The sequence below is a fragment of the Eschrichtius robustus genome, chromosome 9 (assembly GCF_028021215.1).
Source record: "Eschrichtius robustus isolate mEscRob2 chromosome 9, mEscRob2.pri, whole genome shotgun sequence".
Lineage (NCBI taxonomy): Eukaryota > Metazoa > Chordata > Mammalia > Artiodactyla > Eschrichtiidae > Eschrichtius > Eschrichtius robustus.
The window spans coordinates 7,241,434-7,266,408 of record NC_090832.1 but is presented as its reverse complement, the minus strand read 5'-3'; the positions used below and the strand labels follow the sequence as shown (position 1 = coordinate 7,266,408).

Here is a 24,975-nt window from a genome sequence, read left to right as displayed (position 1 = left end):
GTATGACCTCGGGGCAGAGACCCCTGAAATAAGCTCAAATTCCAGTGAAGTGGGGGCAGGGAGGGGTGGAGAGAGATGATGATAAACAATCAATATAAAAAATGAATTAGTATATTAGCAAGTGACATTCCCCTGCTACAAAAAAGAAATGACAGAATAGTGTACGGAGAATGGGGATGGGTGGAGGTTGGTTACTGGGCCAGGGAGATGGACGGTGGCTGGGGGTGAAACGCGGTGACCCTCTGGCAGAGCAGGGCAAGTGTGAGCAGCGGTTCAGGGGGCAGGGGTGAATTCTGAGCGCCACACTACGTGGTGTCTGTCAGCAGTGCCCCCGCCAGGAGAGGGAAACGCGGCCCGTGGCTTGAGCGAGAGCTCAACACTAAGACGTACAGATTTAGAATGATCCCAGGGACGCCCGGAGGATTTTTATCTTTTGTGTTCTTAGAAGAGGTAGAATAATGACAACTGAAGGAGAGAGCATTTCTGAGGACTTACTACTTTCCCCAGCTCATGACCCTGTTAGTATCGCTCAAAACGAGGCTGGGTTGAGTTCAAATTCTAAGACAAAAGACACTGTCGGTTAGTTTAAACAACAGATTTTTCTGAAAACCAATTTTATACTTCAGTCTTTTTTTAATATGAAATTAGCTACCAAGAAAAACACTGTAGTACTAAAAAGTAAGCTACGTGATATTCAGATAAGTCTCTCAAGATGTTTCTACATGGAATTACCCTCCCAACAGGTGCTTGTATGTCTGTCATCTCTGCAGTGTTGGCAACCCTTCTTTTTCATTCCCACATTAAAGCCCTTTGTTCTTTAAAAAAAATTTTTTTATCGAAGTATAGTTGATTGACAATGTTCTGTTAGCTTCTGTTGTACGGCAAAGTGATTCAGTTAAGTATATACGTATATATACTTTTTCATACTCTTTTCCATTAGAGGTTATTACAAGATATTGAACACAGTTCCCTGTGCCATACAGTAGGACCTTGTTGTTTGTCTGTTTCATATAATAGTACTGTGTATCTGTTAATCCCAAACTCCTAATTTATCCCTCCCCCCCCCCTTTCCCCTATGGTAACCGTAAGTTTGTTTCCTATGTCTGTGAGTCTGTTTCTGTTTTGTAAATAAGTTCATTTGTATCACATTTTAGATTCTACGTATAAGAGATAAAAAATGATATTTGTCTTTCTCTGTCTGACTTACTTCACTTAGGATGATCATCTCTAGGTCCATTCGTGTTGCTGCAAATGGCATTATTTCATTTAAAGTCCTTTGTTCTTAATAGCTCAACACAACACACATATACACACCCCTTATACAAATGCGCACGTGCACACACACACACACACACACACACACATGCCAGACGGTATTAACATCTGCAGATTTGAGGGTTCCCCTCAACACACAACACTCAAAATTTAAGACAGAATCCAGTAAGGCATGCAACAACTCCTATCTCTAGAGGCCGATTTGAGTTCACTCAAAACAACAATAACAAAAATGCTTGCAATGGGCAACTTGATTGAAAAAGTGACTATCATTCATCACTCAGATTTTCAAGATTCATAGCTACAGGAAAAAAATTAGAAGAAACAGAAAATAATTAGACATGCTCAAAAGAAAACTATTGAACGCCGATGGATTTAAATAAAGAATTCTTTCCCAAGTATTTACATAAGGCACAAAAATACTTAACTTGAATTCCATCAATTCATAATTGGTAACAATTCAAACAGAAGCCTGGATGAAATGTATAGCTGCCCAACAGGAAAAAATTGTTAATAATCAGATGAAGCAATATAACCAGAACCACCGCGGGTAGAGTCTGTCATACAGAGTGAAGTAAGTCAGAAAGAGAAAAACAAATACCGTATGCTAACACATATATATGGAATCTAAGGAAAAAAAAAAAAAAAAGGTCATGAAGAACCTAGGGGTAAGATGGGAATAAAGTCACAGACCCACTAGAGAATGGACTTGAGGACACGGGGAGGGGGAAGGGTAAGCTGTGACAAAGTGAGAGAGTGGCATGGACATATATACACTACCAAACGTAAAATAGCTAGCTAGTGGGAACCAGCCGCGTAGCACAGGGAGATCAGCTCGGTGCTTTGTGACCACCTAGAGAGGTGGGATAGGGAAGGTGGGAGGGAGGGAGACGCAAGAGGGAAGAGATATGGGAACATATGTATATGTATAAGTGATTCACTTTGTTATAAAGCAGAAACTAACACACCACTGTAAAGCAATTATACTCGAATAAAGATGTTAAAAAATAATAATAAATAAATAAAATTAAATTAAAAAAATAAAAAGGGTGAGTACGCACTGGAAGAAATCCCTGCAAACATCACCATGACCTTGTGTGTCAATTCCTGGGAAAACGCATCACATCCAACAGGGAAGGCTGGCTTTGTCAAGGAAACAGAAATGCAAACCAAATGGGCAAAGCTGGGGTGCACATAAATCAGCTTGAAACCTGGTGATAAGAGATCAGAATGGGGCCGGAATGAGGGCGATTCCTCATCAAAGTGGAAACCTGATGTGTGAAAGGAGTCCCCTCCCTCCAGAGGACAGACCAGAAATCCCAGAGCCTGGCTCAAAGGGGATCGGCTGCTTCTTCTTCTACTGCTGGAATTAATCCGCGAGCTCACAACAATTTCTCCGACAGCTTGCGATACAGTATGTGTCACGGGGCTGGACAAAAGGGTTTAATGACCACTCATTTATGAGGAAAGTGTTGCCGAGCCACTAGAAAAAGTTTTTGCAAATTTAACTATAAAATGTTTGTGGTGGTGACAAAGGCAGAAAGAGGAGGGGATTTTTGCTGTCCCCTTTGTTACTCATCTTGACAGCCTGCACCCAACCTTACAAACGATGAGGAGCTGGAACCAGCAGAACAGGGGGAATCTGAAGGCACAAGCCAGGAGAGACCGAGAACAAGAGTCAGAACTAGACAGGGCAGGAGGGCACTGAGACCGTCACCGAGGGAAGATGAGACCAGAGTCCCAGGTAACAGCCCTGGGGCGTCGGAGCAATCCTGTGAAGGCAGAAACCAATCCCAGCCTTGCAACTGCCTGAGCTGAGCTGAATACGGGGAAAGTCACTTCTTTGGTCCACTCTATGTTTCCCTATTTATGCATTGGAAGAAGTCCATCAGCATCATTTCTGGCCTCAGAGGAGCTGCCAAGGGCTCATTTAATCCTCAGGCCAGCAGTGATGTGCCTGGTGCCTGCACTCAACCGTCATAATCCCTCCTGGGATAGTGCCTGCAAAAAGGACAACATTTCAAACTCTATTGTATTGTGTTTCTAGTTGTAGTCTTTCAAAAGTATGCCCTTGTTGCCTCCCAAACCTATTCTGCTGGCTTTCCTTAGAAAGGACTACGATAAAGGCAACAGGACCGGCCACTGCAGTTTTGTAAAAGAGTTCACATCCAGCTTGATGCCAACAAGTGTTTCTTTGGTGAGGCAGTAACTATGCCCTTTATATAATAGTTTAAATACTGATCTAAATCCCCCAAAGGGAATATCTAGAGTCTTCTCATGTCTACAGACCTGAGTAACAACTGTAATACTCATTATTAACTGAGTCGTGTCCTAAAACCCAACCCAACTTAGTAGGAGAGAGACTGTGTGAGTGACAGGAAGGGGCCACGTGGTAGGAGCGCGGGTCACGCGGGGAGCGGGCAGCGTTGACTGTGACCTGGCTGTGGGAACCGCTCGAGGTGGGCTGGTGCAGCCCCTGGCCAGGGAACAGCCTGCATGGGCTGGAAGGGAGCTTTCTGGCTGGGCTCCTTCATCCTCTTCCAGGGCTGAGTCATTTCTCGCTAGAGACCCTCATGTGCCGAATTGGGTAGCTGCCCCTCCCAATCACTCCCACCAGGATAATTAGGATGCTCCTAAATATGTGATTATTCGTGTACAATTTTTATCCCAGCAGCCAACTTCTTCAAGCAGAAAGGAACAGATGACATTCCCATTTCTCCCACTAGGGGCAGGATGAGCGGGACAAAACGTAGGGAAGAAGTCCAGCCCCTTCGCGCTGGGCTGGCATCTGCCTGGCTGGATGCTCACGTAGCAACAGATGCAGGGAAAGGCTTCCATCTTGGGCTTGGATGTGGTTTGGAAGGTTGCAGTAAGCTTTTAACAGGTCTCCCCCTCAGCCCTCCCCCAGTGCACCCTCCATCTGACACCCGATACATTTTTAAGAGCAACTCAAACAGTGGAATGCCCTTTAATTCAATTCAGCATTTATTGAGCACCTTCTGTTGAGCCCAGGCGCTGTGCTCTTGGGGTGGGGCACACAGTGACTAGGAGCCCCAGCTTCTGACCTCAGGCGCTGAGCACCACCCTCCCCTCCACCCCCCGCCAATATCTCTCCTCAGCTGCACTTCCCACCCTCAGCTCCAGGTGGAAGGACCGCGTGCTCCTTGGGGACTTACTGCCTGTGCTTTCATGTCACCACCCCTGTGCCTCCCTGTTCTCTCTGCTCATCCCTCTGCCTTCCTTCTTTCCTTCCTTCCTTCCCGTCTTTCTTTCCTTCCTTCCCGTCTTTTCCTTCCTTCCTTTCTTTCTTTCTTTCCTTCCTTTTCTCTTCCTTTCTCTTTCTTCCCTCCGTCTCTTCCTTCCTTCCTTCCCATCTTTCTTTCTTTCCTTCCTTCCTTTCTCTCCTTCTTTCCTTCCTTTTTTCTTTCTTCCCTCCGTCTCCCTTCTTTCCTTCCTTTCCGTCTTTCCTTCCTTCCTTTCTTTCTTTCCTTTTCTTTCTTTCTCTCTTTCTTCCCTCCCTCCCCCTTCCTTCCTTCCTTCCTTATTTCTTTCTTTCTTCCTCTTTTTCCTGATTTATACTCTTCCCATCTTTCATGGCGGAAATGCTATGAGTCGGGCCACAGCCATGAGATGCCCAGGATGAAACCGTGACAAGGAACTTATGACAGGAAAGCCTGAAGGCGAGGAAAGCACAATGTGAGAACAGCACATTCAGCAGGTGGAGAAGAAGATCCAAACCAGCCCGCTCTAGAAAGTCAGGGGGGAGGTGAACTCAGGATGGAATCACGGAGGAACGTTATCCTCAAAGAGAGCTGGGGGACGAGACGCTGCCTGAGCATTTCTGGAGCTTTCCCCGGTGCAGCACAGGGAGGGGAGGGTGGTGTGAAAGCCACTGCACCGCACGGATGAAACCGAGCCCAAGGTTGCAGGAAGGCAGCTGGAGAGCTGTCTGCCCCAGGGCAGGAGAGACTGGGCACCGGGTGCCCCTCCTCCTCCTCACAGCTTTCCCCCCGGAGCCCTGACAGCATGGCCCCGGGTCCCGGCAACTGTTAATTTATTCCCACCTCAGCCCACACCCCCAACGTGGGGTCAGGATTCTTTCTAAAACAGAGGCAGCGCCAATGTGTCTTTGGGTCCAAATGCCTCCCGGCCGCCTCTGTCAGACTCTGAAGGAGCCTTGTCACATCTGGAGGGAAGTGAGCTCTCGGCAGCCTCACGAATGTGGCTTTGGCTGAATGTCATTTCTCGTTAGTTTTCTGTAATCCCCGTCAACAGGTCATGGAGCAAGAGAGAAGAAAGTGGGTCTGAACCAGAACACAGAACAGCCATCCGTCTCTGGGGGCAGAGAAAGGTTGGCGGCCCTTCTCAGAAGGATGCACGTAGAAAAGTTTTACCTGTAGACATAGATTAACTCACTTTTGTCTACTCCATCCAATTTGAGGTGCGCATTGAGTGGTAATGCTGTATTAATAACAAAGGAGTGGGCACATATACCTAAAAAGGAGACGTTCTAGTGGATTGGTGACTGTATATTGGGACTTTCAGAGTTCGAGCCACCAGTGGGAACCTTGGGAACATTCTTTTTGGGGGGGGGGGGTGGTCATTGTACTGATGGCTCCAGTGAGTGGGCCTCTTAGCTCTGGCAAGTGTCTCAGGAATCATGTGTGTGCTTGACTCCCAGATATAAAGACTAGAACGTTTGAGGTTCAAACGTTTATTATGGGTTTAGAATATAATTTTTTACCCATACTGTGTGAGACACGCTCATGCTGAAGAACCAAGTGGTGTGCTGGAAAATCCTAGCCCTGATTCACAGCTTTGCCAATTTCCATGGTGTAAATACTGTCACCAGGTTGATGTCAGGCTGCCAATTCGTGATCACTGACTGCGGAGCTGTGTAGCATTTCTACCGCACACACACAATCGACGTAACCTCCAGAGTAAGAGTCAAATGCAGTAAACCAACTAGGGAGAGAGAAAAGCCAGTGTTGAGCACCTATTGCCTTTGTTTCATAAGATAATTTATTGTGAGTTTCTCATAGTGTTTAATAACTGACTTGGAGAAGTCCTGACATTCTAGAAGCTGGCTCTGGTGACACTACAGGCTGTAGCAATAGCATCGTGACTCAGACTGGGCCAGGTGCTGGAGCCGGGGGGGGGGGGGGGGGGGATGGGAAGCCCCCATCCTCCTTGGTGGCAGAAGTGACAGGAAGGAGAGCTCAAAGTTGCAGGCAGCTGTGCTTTGTGCAGAACACCCACCAGCGGGAGTGAAGAACCAGGCTACCAGCATAGAGACGCTAAGCGGGGGAGGGGGCGTCACAGCGCGCCAGCTCCTGCGTCCAGCGGACACCCCGGCGCTCATCACCCTCCCTGTGGCTGGCGCCGCGCGCTAATGAGGCCCTGATCTGTGCTCAGCACCACAGCACCGAGAGCTCTGGCGGACGTCCCCCCTGCACCCAGTCTCACCCTTCACGCAAGGACTTCTGTGCTCTGAGGTCTAGCTGATGACACCCCCTTTTTGAAGCCTCCCTGGCTGGTCCAGCCCCTGTAAACTCTTCTTTCCCCTCTGATAGCCTGCAGTCCTTGGGTCTCTACCACATTACTTAGGAATGAGCTACAGTCTTGTGTCTCCCGTAAGTGTGTTAATTCGGTTTCATGGCTGAATCTAGGTTAGTACTCCATAAACAGGTTGGGGCTCTTTACTTAATTATGACTTAGAAACAGAAAAATGCAATACATCCATCTGGGTCTTCCAATCAACCACATCCTGCAGGTTCCATAAACTTCTCGCCAGGGTCAAGTTGGACAGTTGGTGTGGCACGACGGCTCAGTCCAGGCCCCGAGCGGTCACCTCGCTCACGCATTCGATGGGGCTCTTACTCCGCGCGGGGACAGTGCGGGCGGCTGGCTCACGGGCTGACCCCTAACCCTACCTCACTCCTGTCAGCAGGGAGGGAAGAGCCAGGAAGCATGGGGAGAGGGGGACCCACCTTCCCAGGGTTGGAGGGGAAGGAGCAGGCACGGGCTCTACAAGCAGCAAAGGCAGTTTTGTGACCGGACTGGATGGGGGCTTCATCAAGTCAGACCTCAGGTCCTTTAGTAAAGTACACCTGCCAGGGGCCTTCTGTGGAGGGTGTCACTTTACTCCCTGAATGTGGTCACCCCTCCTTTAACGCCAAGAAAATAATCATAAGCATCATACACGCATTACTTTGATGTAAATGACATGAGAGTCTCTCCTTTCACATGTCCCGTCCAGTCAGGCAGTAGCCAAAATGAGCGTGAACAGCGTGAACATGACCCCAAACGCAATGTCAGCAGACAGGTGAGCCCTCCAGACAGACCTCACTTTTTTTCATTATTGCCGAACTGATGCAGCTACTTTCTTCCCTGAGAAAGACTACGAGCTAAACACACACACACACACACACACACACACACACACACACGTTGTATTTACACAACACAGGATGAATGGCTGCAGTGTTTGCCCAGAGAACATTCCACCTAAACGTCCCATTAGAGTGTCTGTCAAAAAAGCTCCCTGTAAAACACAAAGTGGTGAATTCTTAGGATAAAAGGCAGGTCAAGTATAAAACTAATGCCTGGGAGTGTACAGTGCCATAATACGTGTTGCCCATGGCATAAGATCCCCCACAAGGAGCAGGAAATGAACATGAGCTGGGTGACTAGTTCTGGGGATGGTCTAGGTCTGGGCACCTGCACTTGGACCAGTAAGGTGACCGACCTGTCAGTCTGCCTGGGGCGTCCCAATTTTGTCAGCGGGAGGCAAACCGGGAAGGCTGGTCACCCTCCAGACCAGCTGGGGCCAACAGGGGCCACACAGGAGGAAGAGGCAGATGGGGAAGAGCTTCACCAACGTGCTGAGCCCTCGTCTCCCACACCCCTGTGCCCAGCCCCTGCTCTACGGACACGTATCAGGTAAAGTGGTCGCCAAAGCAGGCCTCGTTTCTAACTCACGTTCCTAACCTTCTGGCCAGTTCAGAACATTTTTATTGCCGAAAGTTTTTAATTCTGTCGTTTTAAACACGATGTGTTATGCCCTCCCCCACGTCTAAGTGATGCCACGCCAGCCTCCCCTTCCAGCCCTGCCTAAGCACACCTGCACCTTGGTCAGCGCTTTATCTACTCTATGCTCATTTTTTCTGAGACAAATCCTCATATTCTTTTTGAAACTCTGAGGGTGGCCTCATCAGGAAGCCGTGGCCACACTCCCCTCGGCACCCAGACTGTGGCAGGCTCCCTACACCCTACCTACCGCGTGACTGTTCCCAGCCCGAGTCCTAAGGCTGGAAGGGATCCTAGAGGTCCTCTGAGCAGCTCCCCCCGCAGGTCAGCGGTTTGAGCGCCTTCCCCCCACTGAACATCAGTCCCAGTCTCCACCGAGTTCGCAGGAGGGACTCCCAGCTTCCCGATACCCCTGCTCTGTTCCTGGATGGTTCCTGTCATTAGCGGTCTTTGCACGTGTTTCTGGTCACCTTCCCCAGATGCTCAACTCCTACCTTCACAGGTTATGAGATACACCTGGGCCCTCTTCAAGCACCGACAGCCACGCGGCCTCTCAGGCCCGTCTCCCCGCAGCCCCCAGCGTCTCCTCCCACGATCGTCCCGCATCCCAAGCGCATCCTTCCGGGTATCAGAGCTCCGTTGAAAGCACGCTCAACCCCAGCCGTCCCACTCTTGGCTGACTAAGTGGGGATTAAGGCAGGAATACCTTCACCTTAGATTTTTATAGCACATTAAAATTTATTTCCCTCCTTTTACAAATGAAAAAATGAAGCCCCAGTCACCAAAGTGGCTAGGCCAGTGAAGTTTTGTTAGGGGACACCTGAGCGGGCTACCCCTCCATGGCCCTAGACACAGGATGCTCATATCAAACCTCCAAAAAAGCTACAAGGGAACCACCAGGGAGCCTAAGAATGTCCGAGAAGACCTACTCTGCACAGTGCTTTCCACAGGAGGTAGCCAGGTATTCTGAGATGGGAGAGTGGGACAGGATATATTTTAAAATATTGTGATAGAACACCAACGCATTTCTAGGATTTTTTTCTTCAAAACAAAATGTGGAAGTGGGCAAGAATTTTAATCTAATATCTGCCCTCCTTTCTGGAGAACTGGGATAGGACCAGAGAAGGGATGCTCGAAAATGTTTGAAAAGCCTCCAATCCCCTCTGGACCCAAGATACACTGAAATAGAGGAAAATATGGAAATTCTTTTGGCTATTAGTATTCCCTTTGCTTTGGAGCTTATTTCTATGAAGGCTGTTTCCCCCTTGCTTCTAACTGTGCTATTTAAATTCTATCTCCAGTATGCTGACACCCAAACCCACAGGCTAAGGCAGTGGTCTTCAAATGATTTTGACTGTTTAAATTTTTTAAGAATATGCACAATTAGCATATGCAAATTTTATACACAATAAATTTTTGTTTTATATAATTTATAAAATACATACAATTTTTAAATCTTATCTATATATATGATAAAGAAACATAAATTGGAAGCTCTAAGGTTTTCTTTTTATATCCTAATGGCTCATCTTGTTTTCCTCCTAGGGAATACCCAGCCCACTTTGAAGATCTCACCCAGCTGTCTCATGAAGTTACAAGACACCAAAGTCAAACTTATAACCTAATTTGAAAGCTGTAACCTAAGTCACAAATGCAATTTAATGCCTGCAAAAACAAATGGGCACCTTGGCTGAGAATTAATTTATTTATAAACCACATCAACAGCGAAGACACCTTGCTCTAAGGTAAGCATCTGCTCACACAACTCAGTATCACATTTGTATTCCTAAATCTGCTGTTTCTTTAATACGTCTTAATACATCTATTTGAAATTGAGTGATTAAGCTCTCTATTTAAAATACAAGATCACTTTTTCTTAGGAAGAATCACATATATATCCTGTACTATGAGTAAAACATATATATTTACATGTATACACACACACATATATTTAAGATACAGAAATGGATTGTTACTCAAAATAAACAAGGCATGCTATAGCATAGTCATATTACTCGTTTTTAAAACTTTTTAAAAATCCAGTATCCTCACCTATCACTCTCCTTTCACAGAATCAGTTGCATAAAATGAGGCCATTTGTATATTTACCATGCTTCCAATCGCCAGGCATATCAACTACATAGCTGTGATATTTATTGATGAATTGAGCTAATAACACACTGATGTAATCATCAGCTCCCAATGCCAATATTTTTTTCCCCTATATAAACAAAAGGGTGTTGACACAAAAGGCTAATTTTGTAACAAGCTTTGCGTGGAAAAGGTCAGCAAAGTAAACACCCAATTCTATACAAAATCGTTCCATTAAGAACTGAGCCAGAGTGTAACACTGATCCGGAAGAAAAGACTTGGGATCTGAAGGGAGCTGGGGAGACGGCTTCCGGGATCCTTCAGAATGAAAGATCCAGGTGTGCGCGGGCCAACGGAGCAGACTGCCTGGGCCAGATGACTTCATTCCTGTTACTTCTTTACGCAAAGCAAGGAGAGGAAGAAAAGATTTGTGCCCCTTTTATGGCCAGGAGAGGTTGTTACTAAGACAGACCTGAGCATTGCATTATAGGCAGGCAATTCCCTTACCCCGTTCATTCACCTCGGAGAACTTCTTCCAGGTTCGAAGGACAGTTTCATTCCAGTTTTCCCAGGCAGACTGCTTTGGTGATTAGCCAAAGCAGTTCTGGACTTAGAGAGTACTCAGAGAGAGAAAAATAAAGGCCAGTTGAAAATACAAGGAAACCAGGATGAAAGAAACCTACAAGCCTTCGTCTCCATTCATCAGAAGATCCGCCCCACGGGCCAGCCTGGACACACACGTGCTGGTCACTGGCTGGACCAGTGTGACTGCTGCCTCCAGGTGAGGCTTCTACACTTGGCCACCTTCCTCCACGTCCAGTGTCACCAGCCCCACTTCACTCATTGGAGATCCCTGACTTTAAGAAGCAGGAAAGAGGAATTCTGTGGCCTGGTCCATAAATAAAAAGCAAGGTCTTCAGTCTGTATAAGCTCTCATTCCCTGTATTGCCAGTAAAACAATGGGGAGAAGGGGAGCAGAAGCCAGGCGAGGGGGGAGGAGGGAGAAGGGAGAAATAAACAGAGCATCACTCGTGCCAGTGCCATACAATGGCCTTCACTCTGCACTTCACAGGCACAGTGGGAGAAAAAAGACTTGGAACGCAGAGTGCATTGGTTTTCTGGAGCTGCTGTAACAAAGTACCCCAAACTGGGGGCTTATGAAGGGAACTACGTCTCAGGGTTCTGGAGGCCAGAACCCGAGATCACGGTGTGGGCAGGGCTGCTTGCCTCTGAGGCTGCAGGAGAATCCGCTCTGGCCTCCCCCCTGGTTTCTGGTCTCAGTGTCTTCACATCATCTTCCTCTGTGTCTGCTGCCTCTGTGTCCACGTTCCCCCCTTTTACAAAGACACAGTCACCATGGCCACCCACATGACCTCATCTTAATTTGATGATCAGCAAAGACTCTGTTTCTAAACAAAGCCCTGTTGACAGGCACGCGGTGAGGACTTCAACATCTCCTGGGGAGGGGGACACGATTCAACCCAGAACCCCGAGGATGCAGCTCTGGGGCAACTTCCTCTCACCGCCTTTGTCCTCGGTCACTGAGGCACCGGTGATGAGGGTTGAATATGCCCTACACAGGCCCTGCAAGGCAAGGCCTGAGCATCCTATCACCCCTGGTCCCGGAATGGCCACCCCACCCAGCCTGGAGGAGACTTTCACACACACACACACAAACTGTGCAAAGGGCCCACTTTATACTCCCTTTTCTAATCCCTTCCCTTCTTTGTGGTGTTTGGGTTTTTATTTTGTCTTGGGTTTTTATTTTCAGTTTGTGGAATATATGCTTATCGTATGACATATAAGACACTCAGAAAATATAAAGGCAATTAAAAAAATCATCTCTAGGGAATTCCCTGGTGGTCCAGTGGTTAGGATTCTGCGCTTTCACCGCTGGGGGCCCGGGTTCAACCCCTGGTGGGGGAACTAAGATTCTGCAAGCCTCGTGGCAAAAAAAATCATCATCATCATCATCTCTAATTATAATTCCTAAAAATAGCACTCTGATAAATCCATTTCCAGTCTATATTTATAAAATTGGTATTATATTGTACAGTTGTGCATCATGCTATTTTTACTTAATATTATACTTAGGGTATAACATGTTTCAAGGAAATAATGACCCGGCTGGGTATCTTCCTATAAAAGATCATGTGTGAACAGATCTTTTCAAAAAACAAATTAACAGTTTCTAAAGGCACATTTCAAAAAGAGCTGCTCAGGGCAAGACAAAAATAAATCTTGAAGTAAACTGATGGCTACAGTGCTTGGAATTCCCGAGGATGAATACGCGGGGTCCATCCATGGACAGAGTCCATGGCTGTGAGCCGTGCTGGGGCCACTGCCCTCCCCATCCTCCAGGCCCGGTGTGGAGGACATCTGAACTTCAGCCTCCTGACTCAGCAAGGTCATGACAACATGTGGTAGGTCCCTCTCCTTTTGATGCCTGGCTGCCTGAATAAACCAGTGTAGCCCCTGGGTGATGCTAGAATATGCTTTTCCCTCAGACCAGACCACCTTTCCCCCTTCTTGCTTCAGCGGAACAAGGCTCCACCCCTCCCCAGGATGGACTGTCTGTCTCCACATTCCCTGCGTACCTCTATCCTGGCTTTTGTCTGGCTGCTCTACGGTGGTTTGTGTCACATGCCTTCCCCACTAGACTGGACCTCTCCGAGGGCAGCCGCTGCGTCCCCTTCACCTCTGAGCTCCAGGTGCCGGCCCAGTGTCCAGCCCCCGGGTGAACTCAAATGCACGCTTGTTAAAGAAGCGCTGAGCAGTGACAGTCATCCTGCATGGTCACACCTGGGGCTGAGACAGTGAATGAACATCCTCAGGGTTGGTCCTAGCAGATGTCTGCTCCACATCAGCCACAGGTGTTAAAATAAAAACTCTTAATCGCATTCTATTTTGTTCGTTTCAAAGTGTGGTAGAAAAATGGATTTAGGGATTTCAGCTCTCCTTCCTACTGTGTGACCTTAGACAAGTCATCCAACCTCTCTGAGCCTCAGACAACTGATCCACAAAATGGGGGACTGCCTGTTCAGGGTGGTTATGTGCTTAAACAAGGTGAGGACACAAAAGTTTAGCATGATGGCTAATACGTAGTGAACAGCACACACTACAGTGATTACAATGATCAGAAATGAAAATAGCTGCGTATTGTGAATATACAGTCTCCTTTCCTCTCTCTGTAGCCCTGTGGAATGTCACCTACTACAACTGCCAGTGGACACGTGGCCTCAGCTCAGGAGCCTGGTGTGTCAACCACTGCTGGGCAGTGCTGCAGAGAGAAGCTCTGCACTCACATGGCCCCAGTCTTGGCTCCTCTGCTTCTTGTGTGACCCTGGGCAAGTCGCTTAACCTCTCTGTGTCTAGTACTCAAAACAGTTCCTGGAAGGGTAAATGCTCACTAAGTATTGGCTGGCTAAAAGTCTGCAGGATAAAAGGGGCAGAATTCAGAGGCAAACTATTATATATAGAATGGATAAACAACAAGGTCCCACTGCCTAGCACAGGGAACTATATACAATGTCCTGTAATAAACCATAACGGAAAAGAATATGAAAAAGAATATATATGTATAACTGAATCACTTTGCTGTACAGCAGAAACTAACACACTATAAATCAACTATAATTCAATAAAACAAATTTTAAAAAAAGAAAGAAAGCATATTTATCAGGAGAAGAAATGGGTGGGGGCGGGGGGACAGATTTGAGAAGCCTGACTCCACTCAGCTTGTCCACGCTATGAATCTCTTCTTTTTCTCCTATCATTTCGGTACATTTAAATTCAGACATTCAAGTTTTTTGACTCTGTAGCAAACTGTAAATAAGATCTATCCTAAGTCAGTTTCTGCATTGCTTCTGCTACTTCCTTTTGGAATGCTGAGTTACTAACCAGCTATGGCTTTTTCTTCGTTTGGGTGGTTGGCTGCTTTTTGTGCCACCCAAAAGGCCTCACTAAGTGAGGACAAAATGAAACAAGGTCCATTTTGCCCAAACGTGGGACAAATGGGATGGTTTGGGTCTGTTCACAATGACTCATTCAAGATGCTCTTGCAGATTGTTATGAGACCTTCAGGCAACAAGACTGCAAGCTCCCTGGGGGCAGGGCCGTAGCTGCCTTTCTCACCACTACATCTCCAGAACCAAACACAGTGCCCAGCACACAGCAGGTGCTCAATACTTGTTGAATAAATCACCAAAACACTACTTAGAGCAAGATCTCTGTTGCTTGATGCAATGTGGCCTTCTCATCTCATGGAGCCACGTACGGAGTCCACTGTCATCACCTGGGGTCTACAGGGAGGTACATGCCTGCACTCTTCACCAGCTCCTGAGAGCACCAACTGAACATCACTTGTGGAAGCTGCAGAACCTCCCAGGTCAGGCCATCAGAGTTGTAACTCCAGGTGAAGCAGAGCTTGCTCATTAAGAGCTGTGAAGGTGTGGAGACCAACACACGTCAGGAGAAGGAAAGGGTACCGGCAGGAGACAGAGTGAGAAGAGGAAAAGGTTGTCCCAGTAGAGAAATTTAGGTGCCCCGTGCTCTGTCCAGGGGGTAAGGCATCGCCTTTGGGTCAGAATCTTAACCCACAGGAAAAAGGAGCCCTGGGGCAGCACCGAGGGACTTATCAAGAGTCTTTACAATCCCTTTCAATCTGACTCTACTCAGCAAAGCTGCAATCTGTTTACATAATACAGTGAAGGTGACGGTGCCAATGTTAGGGGTTTCTGCTTTTTTTTTAATATATATATAAATTTATTTATTTATTTTGGGCTGCATTGGGTCTTCGTTGCTGCGCACGGGTTTTTCTCTAGTTGCGGTGAGTGGGGGCTACTCTTCGATGCGGTGCGCAGGCTTCTCATTGCAGTGGCTTCTCTTGTTGGGGATCACGGGCTCTAGGCACGTGGGCTTCAATAGTTGTGGCGCACGGGCTCAGTAGTTGTGGCGCATGGGCTCAGTAGTTGTGGCTCACGGGCTCAGTAGTTGTGGCTCACAGGGTCAGCAGCTGTGGCTCGCGGGCTCTAGAGCGCAGGCTCAGTAGTTGTCGCACACAGGGTTAGTTGCTCTGCGGCATGTGGGATCTTCCTGGACCAGGGCTCAAACCCGTGTCCCCTGCATTGGCAGGCAGATTCTTAACCACTGCGCCACCAGGGAAGTCCCAGGGTTTCTGCTTTGGTCAATTGACAGCCAGTTACCTGCACTCCCTCTGGGAGGTGATCCCCACCTGGTACTGATAAGGGTGAATCTGCAGACCTTCAGAGAGAATACCCAGGTCCTGGGTCGCGACTCCCCAGCAAAGGTACCAGGAGGTCCACACTTCAGCGGGATCAAAGACAGCGCTGGGAAGGGTCAGGGCCAGGGGCCTGGGGACAATCTAACAACGACCTTTTCTGACATCTTGGGGGTGATAACTGTTGTGACAAGTGAAGGAGTCAAACCTGCTCGTAACAGAAAAGAGTGAAAAGTCAGCTTGGACTAAAATAAGAAAAAGCAGCCGTGCCATTAATCAAGCTGGGAAGAGACATGGATCAGCCAGCCACCAAGTGAACAGCTCGTATTATTTCTCCCAAGGTCACGCCGGAAAATGCCGCAGCGACCCCCTCCTTGATGGATCCCTTTCTTACCAAAGACACCCTAGACTGGCCTTGTATTTTCCTGGCATAGGGGCACACGCGGCTGTGGCCCTCGCCTCATGACACACACAGCGATGTGTCTAATCCCCGCTTCTCCTGGTCCTGCTCAGAAACAGAAACCTCAGGAACACCAATCCCTCCTCCCTTCTCTTAGACACCCCCCTCCCCCTTTCCCCCCAACCCCAGCCAGGATCCATAGCTATGTGGATCCTCTGGGTAAAAGGGGAGGATGGCTTCCCCAGGGCCTGCTCCCAGGGGAGCCATGTGCCTCTGAGAAATCCCCCGCCAAATGGATCAATAACAACTTCCGTCTGGAAAGCAGTCCACGGAGGAAGTCCAGGAACAGATCCTGGGGGGCTCCTGGGGGGTGTTCGCTCATCTGGAGTTCCCTCCACCCTCCCCGGGGAGGGGCCCCCTTCCATCTCCACTTCCACTTCAGCTGCTCCAGTGCTGTCCTTCTCTTCAGGGGGACTGACCGGGGACCAACTCTGGGCAGGGAGGCACTGAGGACACCTGATGCCCACCTCGCCCCTCCCGCTCTCCGTCTCCCATCCAGGGCTCCTGGCCCCTGTCCTACTGCCTCGCAACAGCTGCAGTCTCCCCTGCCACACCCGCACCAGCTAATCTCAAAGAAAGGAAACTAATACGTGCCGAGAATTGGGAACTCATATCAGGACCTTTAAGAAACAATTCTCATCCTGCTTCAGGAGGGGCTACGGTAGGAGAAGCGTTCTTCAATTTCGAGTGAGACAAAAGAAAGAAATGCACAAGAACAGCCAAATTCACACTATGGGAGATGGCCTTGTATTAAAGCATACCTGGCCAAACGGCCCCAGGGACCAGCCTGTAGCCCAGAAGAATCAGATCGATGGTGTGGTCGCAGTTGCGGGGAGCAGGGCGGTGCCCCAAGGACAAAAGGGACGAGGAAGCATCTTCAGTGAAATCCGGCTCCCACTGGGGCTCCGGGGAGGGCGTCTGTCAGTCACGCTACTGAGCGCGCCCGTGGGTCACAACTCGGAAGGGACTTCTACATCCTGGGGTCCGTTATTGTCACAGCAGGAAAATTGACATCTGTTTCAAGGGAGGACCCGTGGGCGGTATTATAGGTGGTGAACTAAAGCTTGCTTCTCCGTTCGTGCTCCACCACTACCTACTACAAATAAAGTAGCCAATAACCTTCAAGTCAGGGCGGGGGGACACGGAAGAGAGGTGCTGAAAAGAGAAGTAAATATCTCCCAAGGGCGGGCTTCCCTGGTGGCGCAGTGGTTGAGAGTCTGCCTGCCAATGCAGGGGACACGGGTTCGAGCCCTGGTCTGGGAAGATCCCACATGCCGCGGAGCAACTGGGCCCGTGAGCCACAACTACTGAGCCTGCGCGTCTGGAGCCTGTGCTCCCGCAACAGGAGAGGCCGCGATAGTGAGAGGCCCGCGCTTGCCACAACTAGAGAAAGCCCTCGCACAGAAACGATGACTCAACACAGCCATAAATAAATAAATAAAAATTTAAAAAAAAAAAAAAATCTCCCAAGGGCAGAACCAAAAAGAACTAAAGTCTTTATTAGAAAAATATTGGAATCTTGGTCAATTCCACTCCCTCTCCTTTATTCAAACGTAGTTCATTTTTTAAAGTTACCTAACCAGGTTAACTGCCATAATGGGAAGATACCCTTGCCTGTCCCCCACCTCTCATCCCTTCCCCCAACCCCCCGCAATGCTCCTTCCCTCCACAGACACAAATTCCCGTTTTCATCCTAAATCTGACGTGCTTTCAACAGCTCTTCACAAGGCGCTTCTGTACACAGCATCTCATCCTGCTTTTTCAACCGGTCATGGTGACCCGTCCCGCTACTCTATGCCGAACTCAGAGGGTTTGCGCGGCTTGTCCAAGGGGACAGCCTGTAAACAGGAGGGCAGGATGTCCTATGTCGCGTCTCAGCACTCCAGAATCTGACCCCTCCTCGCCACCACACGGCCTTACCCATTAGAGGCACCTAGTGGACCTGTGGATTGGACGGCCATAGAATCCATGAGCATCACGGTTCAGAGAAAGTAAGTGGCAGGCTTAATGCACGGAGCTGGTTAGCAACAGCACGGAATTTGGAAGCAAGGCACCAGGGCTGGTGGGTGGATTGGGAGTGGTGTCTCCATGCAGTTCTGTGTCACCAGTCTTCCACGGAACATTAAGGTCCAGTGTAGTCCTCCCCACCCCCTCCCCTTTTAAAAAAACTCTGCCATTAATAGATTCTCCGAATTCTTCTCTGCTTTTTCAAACCCACAGTGTCAGAGGGGAAGGAAAACAAGGCAGCTGGTCTTGGCCACCTTTCCCAAGAGATTAAAGGACACATCCTGCGCGAGGGAAGGGTAATACAATTCTACTCAGCTTCTCGTAAATTTCTTCCTTCGCCTCACCTTGCAAAAGCTCGCTCCATCCCCCCTTCCTCATTCAGCATGCTAAGCCAGCCTGTCTTAGCCTCCTGGGCCTACAAAGCTAGGCGAAAAGGAAATAAAACAACCCTCCCAAAGTCAGCCACCTAGATGGAATAAACTTTCAAATTGTTATTCCTGATGGCGGTCCTGGCCGCCAGACTAAGATCCTCTGCTGTATGTGTCATGCTGGAAACCGTCTCTATTTGTCATTTACATCAGAGTGGCCTTTTACACACCAGGGCTGGTGACTACTTTGGACTCACCTGGTGCAACAGCAAGCTCTTAACATTTTTTTAAAAAGGGTGACGACACGGCTCTATTAATAAAAAGTAAGCAGGTGAGGGAGGGGATCCAAGTCTCTAGGAAACAATTTTTTTCTTAAAAATCAGCTGCAAATGATGAATGCTACTGATTTTCTAAGCTTTAGAGTGATTCATTAAACCCCATGAAGAGCTTTTATCTTAACTCAGAGGGAAGAGGAAGAGAGTGAAAGCAAACAGAAGGGGTCTGACCATCTCTTATTCCAAGCTGTTCAATAGCCCACGCACTGCAGCCTCTGATGATCAACAGCTCCGTTAGTTGATCATTGTCTCTTACATGTCTTTGGTTGTTGCTGTGAAACACTCAGGGTATAAGGAAATCTATTAACTACAGAGGACAAGTTCAAAGAGAGAGAGAGGAGAACAGCTCTGTATCTAACACATGCTGGGATACCAGAAATGGAGAAGCCGGGGAAGGCATGGGGGAGCTTTCCTCACTACAGTGAGTGCCACAGCCAAACCCAGGATGCACTGCCTTCCCCTTCTCCTCCAGAGAGAAGCCCTCCCTTCCCTCTTCAGGTCGCTTCTGCTTCTGCTCAGACCAAGCCCCTGGAAGCTTTCGTCCGGGGCAGTAGGCACACGGCACTGTGGGACGTCCCGAGATAGGATGTGCCTGGATGGATGTGCTTCTGAATCTTCTGTGAAATTTGACTGCCTGCCCTCCATTTCACCCTGGGTGAGGAAATGCCAGTGGCTTGGATGGTTATGTTTCACTTGGAATCATTCTAAATAATTTAATTAATTTGTCATGTTGAAAAATCCACCTTGCTCTCTGAATCTGTTCCCCATCTTAATTTCCACCAGAGGCACATAGGCTACGGTGCCCTTAGAAGAATATTGACTTGGCCTTGCTGTAACCTTGGTATGTCGTCACCATCTACCAAAAGCGAAAGAGAGTACTCTTAGGAACTCTCGTCCCAAATCCTGTCTCTTATTTCTTGACCCCAAATGAGAAAGTCAGTGCTTAACCACCTGTTTGAGATTTAAATAGGGGTTATGACAGGGCAAATACACATGATTTCAGATTGCAAACTGACAGATTTGGGAATCTCCATAGGTGTGTACAAATCACACAAGTGCAGGTTTTGATGAAAAGTGCAATCAGCATTGCTTTGTTAAATTAAAGTTTTCTTTAAATAGACACTTAAGTGTAAAAAGACACTTAAAATTATAAAGTAAATCTCAGGCTATTATCTCCTTCTCTTGATTATACAAACTCTTTTCTCCTCAAACAGCTACAACCAGGTTCTGGCCATCTCCTACTGCTTCTGCCCTGCGCTGAAAGATTGTTTCCTTTTCTATACCACGGAAGATGTCTAAATACTAGACACAATGTTATGGTAAAATGTATGACAAGGAAATTTGCATTACCCACGACTGCGTTGAACGAGTGGCTGCACCCAATAGGCCATAGATACATGGATTAAAGATACATTTTTTGTAACTGTGACTTTATGATCTTATGAACATTCTCAAGACATTTATGTAAAACACTACAATCCAAGACATAGTAGGTCTAGCACACAAACCACATGAGAAATAGTATCAGACATATCTGCCAGTTCTGAGCTGGTGATAGAAATTACGAATAAGCATGTTTTTATCATTTGTTCCTCACAGGATCGTACTTTGAAGTTTCAAAAACAACTCATTGAATCAGTAGTAATCCATTTGGATAACTGTATACAGCTTGTATTATTTTAATTCAAATTTAAATCTGATCGCTTCATTTTAAGGGTTTCAAAAAGATATCCATAATTTTGGACTCTTGGCATAATCTAAGGTAGCTGAGATTTTTAAATTGCTTAATTTGAAAGAGCTCATTTTTAAAAATATATTCACACTCCTATATGTAATTGGTAATGACGTGCACTGCATTCTGTGCTGTTGAGAATAGGTACAGATTATTGGTCAATCAATACCAAACTCATCTCTAGACATCCCAATACTCAGATTCATCTTGTATCATTTTCATTTTTGAAATTCAGGCCAGTTGAATTAGTCATGTTTAAAATAGTCTAGTATAATCACACACACACACAGACACACGCACACAAATGAATGTATATCAAACTGGAGAAATCTGAAAAAGGTTGGTGGATTGTGTCAATGTCAGTTTTCTTATTGGGGTATAACACTGTAGTCATGCAAGAGGTCACCACTGGGGAAAACTGGCTGAAGGGTATATGGGATCTCTCTGTATTATTTCTTACAATTGCATGTGCATCAATTATCTCAAAAATTTAAAGAAAAGAAGCAAGGAAGACAACAATATATTATATCACCATTCAGTTTTTAAAAATATGTATATGTCTTATGTATCTATACATATACAGACTTAACCTGCATACATGTACAAACATAAGAGCCATACATACATATGTCTTTGTATGTGTGTATATGTCTTTCTGTATATGTGTGTATATATATGCTACTTCTATAAGGGTACCTAAGAAATCACTAATGCTGGTTGTTTCCGAGGAGGAAAACTAAAGAAACAGAAACAGAATGCTTATTTGCTTTTCACAGGATACCCCTCTGTGCCTGTTGAATTTTGTGCTATTGGCACTACTCATTCAAAAAATAATTCTTTAAGAGTGAGGACAAAATAGACATTTCAAACCTACAACAAACAGAAACAAACCAAAGAATCTTAGCACACACTAAAGCCTTAGTGAACCCATGTAAGAAGTCCTAATTGTGACACACACACACACTGGCAGTGAAGATGCAAATAGAGAAACAGGAGAAAGTCTCTTACGGCTGGAGATGCAGTAGGAGAGCCGGCAGTTGATCTTCCGGAAGAGTTGCTTGTTAATTGGCCAGAGGAGGAGAGTGAAGAGCTGAATGGTGTTGATGATGAGCCCCGAGGCGATAAATACGTAACAGAAGATGAGATGGCACAGGAACTGAGACTTCAGCAGCGCGATGAGGTCCATGCTGGGTGGGAGCTCCTCCACCACACAGCAAACGCCTGCCGCAGACTACGTACAGAGGGGAGGAAGGCCGGCACTCAGGAATACGCCTGAAACACACACCCATGTCAAATGTGAGAAAAAATATTATCTGCTCTTATAGGCAGGGGAAAAAAACTCTTAGAAGAAAAATATACTCTCGAGATTAAACACATTCTACAAGGAATTCCCTGGTGGTCCAGTGGTTAGGACTCCAAGCTTTCACTGAAAGGGGCACGGGTTTGATCCCTGGTCAGGAAACTAAGGTCTCCGCAAGCCAAGTGGCCAAAAATTAAAAAAATTTAAACACGTTGTACATTCGTTGATTTATTTTTATTTCAAAAACTTTTTTTTTTTTTTTTTGGCCAAACCCTGCAGCTTGTGGGATCTTAGCTCCCCGAGCAGGGACTGAAGCCAGGCCCTCAGCACGGAGTCCTAACCACTGGACCGCCAGGGAACTCCAGCAAGCATTTATATAGCGCTTCCTTAAGGTCTGGCACAGTCTCAGTCCTTTAAAAAGAATAGTTCCTTTAACTGCCCTAATGCCTGCGAGGCGGGCACTGTTATTCCAGAGGAGGGAATGAGGCCCACAGAGGTTAAGCAACTTGGTCAGGGTTCCACAGGCCTCACCGCTAAGGAGAGGCTGGTGGCCAGAGTCCACATCTCTGGACCTTCCCTCCTGCCTGCCTACTGCCCCCAGCGACCCCTCCACACCTCCCTCCACTCGTCATCTCCAGATCTCGGCCCCAACGGCACTTCTTCTGGCAAGACCTCCCGGAATGCATGCCTGCCCGGGGGAGGTCGGGGACCACCCCTGGGGTGGTGTTTGGAGGGGGCGCCCAGGCGGCACGCTCTGCCGTTACTGTGTTACTGGTTCGCCTGTTCGCCTTCCCACACCGGACTGTCACTTCTCCGGGGCACACGACTATCCTGAAGATCATCCCTGTCTCCCCAAGCCTTGAAGCAGTCACTGGCACAGAGTTGGAACTTAATTAAAAATACATATATGTTTGTGGAATGATTTAATGAAGGGAAACAAGGGATGAACTTTGAGATATCAGTAAACACAAATAACCAACTATGAAGGCAAGAGGAACACCCCACCACACTCCTGACACACACACACAGACACACACACACACACACACACACACGCGCATGCTTAAGAGTTCTAAAATTGAACAGAAACTCAAAACATGCACGGCAGCCAGACTCACGGCCCTGTCATCAGTCTCCAACCCCAGAATGGAATAATGAAATAACTGTCCAGTTTGGCAAATTAAGCCTTTGAGGAACAGCCTGAAGGCAGGAGGTTCAAATACTCTGCTGGAGAAAACATAAGGCTGACAGCATGATGTATAGCAGCCTAGCTTCTCCCAGAAGCAGAACGTCATTGCAAATGACCTCAGGGACAGCTCAAACGGCAGGACGAACTTTCTAACAGTAATAGTGAAGAGATCCTAGACGTCATTACAACCTTTACGGATAACACTCCCCCCCAAAAAATCTGTGCGACAGTATCACATATATGATCTCATTTTAAGCCTCAGATAAATCCCGTGAGTATTATTATTATCCCATTTTTCGGAGTAAGAAACTGAGAGGCCCCATAGGTTGGGCGATTTGCCTGAGGCTGCCACCGTCAGTAACTGACCTTAAGAGTCGGTCTGACGGGGCTTCCCCGGTGGCGCAGTGGTTAAGAATCCGCCTGCCAATGCAGGGGACACAGGTTCGAGCCCTGGTCCGGGAAGATCCCACACGCCACGGAGCAACTAAGCCCGTGCGCCACAACTACTAAAGCCCGCGTGCCACAACTACTGAAGGCCGCTCGCCTACAGCCCATGCTCCGCAACAACAGAAGCCACGGCAATGAGAAGCCCGCGTACCGCAACGAAGAGTAGCCCCCGCTCGCCACAACTAGAGAAAGCCCGCGCGCAGCAACGAAGACCCAACGCAGCCCTCATTAATTAATTAATTAATTATTTAAAAAGTGCTTAAAAAGATTCAGTCTGACGTCCGAGCTCTCTGGCACAAAGCCAGGACGCTGCAGGGGCTGAAGCAGCCCTTCTTCAATCTTTTTCAGAAAGCACTGCCCTGGGACACCTCCAAGTTGTCAAACTCTTCACTTAGTTTCAACACACCCAGTCTCTCTCGAAGGCACAGACATTAAGCTGGCAGCTCACCTCCACGCACTTGACTTTCAGGAGCTACGTGAATAGAAGTGACGTACGTCGGTGACGATTCAGCAGCAGCTATAGTTTGAGGTGGAATATTCACGTGCTGTATTCATTTGTCCTTGGATTAGCCTCTAAAAGCTTCCAGACAATCTGGGCCAGGAGAAGTGTGATTCTTCACTAGGTTTCTGGGACCTAGTGTTTGGAAAGTATTTGACAAATCCTTTGCTTTGCTGATTTAACACTAAGAAATGGAAGTCAGCTGATACTGGAAATGCAGGGGATTGAATGCTGCCTTCCTCGGTTTCCTGTCAGAAGTAGGGCATGATGAAGAAAAAGTAAGATTTTCTTTTTTTCCTTGTATAAGTCCAGGGACCAGCATGCCCTTTAGTAAAACCCTCGCTAGTACTGCATGAACCAGGGGTCTAACACAACGTTGGTGACGTTTAGGAGTCACGAGGTGGGTCACAGACAGGCGGGCCTCGGCTGGCTTGGTTCTGCCCCAGATCCCCTTCCTAGACTGGTGTGGGCTTGGAGTTCAACTGTCCGGGTTTGAAGCTCTGTTATACCTCTTACTGGTCGTGTATCCTCAGGTAAATTAACTTTTCTGAATCTCAGATTCTTTATCTACAAAAAGGGCTAATAGATTGCAATCAAAATTCCAAGGAGGCTATTGTTTTTTGCAAAACTTTAGTTGATTCTCAAATTTATATTCAAGAGCAAAACCCACAAGAATAGCAAAGGAAATGCATGATGAAGAATAGGGTAAGAAGTGCTGTGAGTTTATTAAACAATTTAACTGATTATTAAAAGAGAGACAGGCTAAATTTTTTAGGGGGGGCTGTCTAGTGGGTGAATATGTGTTGCATGTCTTAAGTTTATTCCAGATAGAAGTTTGGGGGGACCATCCTACCCTTCTTGACTAAAGGCAAGCTTTCTCTCTAATGTGGTGATCTGCCAATTTGGTACCATACTGAGGAAAGATGGTGTAGAGATCTGACCAGTGATAAAAACAGGTAGAGAGAAAACATTTTAAAATTCTTGCCTTTTCCTCTAATTTTTGG

At 47.2% G+C, this 24,975-nt stretch overlaps 1 protein-coding gene across 4 annotated transcripts in view; it reads right to left on the bottom strand.

The window, feature by feature from the left end:
• AGPAT4 (1-acylglycerol-3-phosphate O-acyltransferase 4) overlaps positions 1 to 24,975 on the bottom strand; it is a 120,017-nt gene that overhangs the window by 62,735 nt on the left and 32,307 nt on the right. For all 4 annotated transcript variants that reach the window (XR_011074911.1, XM_068550724.1, XM_068550723.1 and 1 more), the window contains exon 2: positions 21,545 to 21,808. Coding sequence is in view for 3 of the 4 variants with exons in the window: in XM_068550724.1 (XP_068406825.1) it covers positions 21,545 to 21,722 (178 nt within the window). In the remaining variant the exon portion in view is untranslated. The remainder of the gene's footprint in view (positions 1 to 21,544; positions 21,809 to 24,975) is intronic.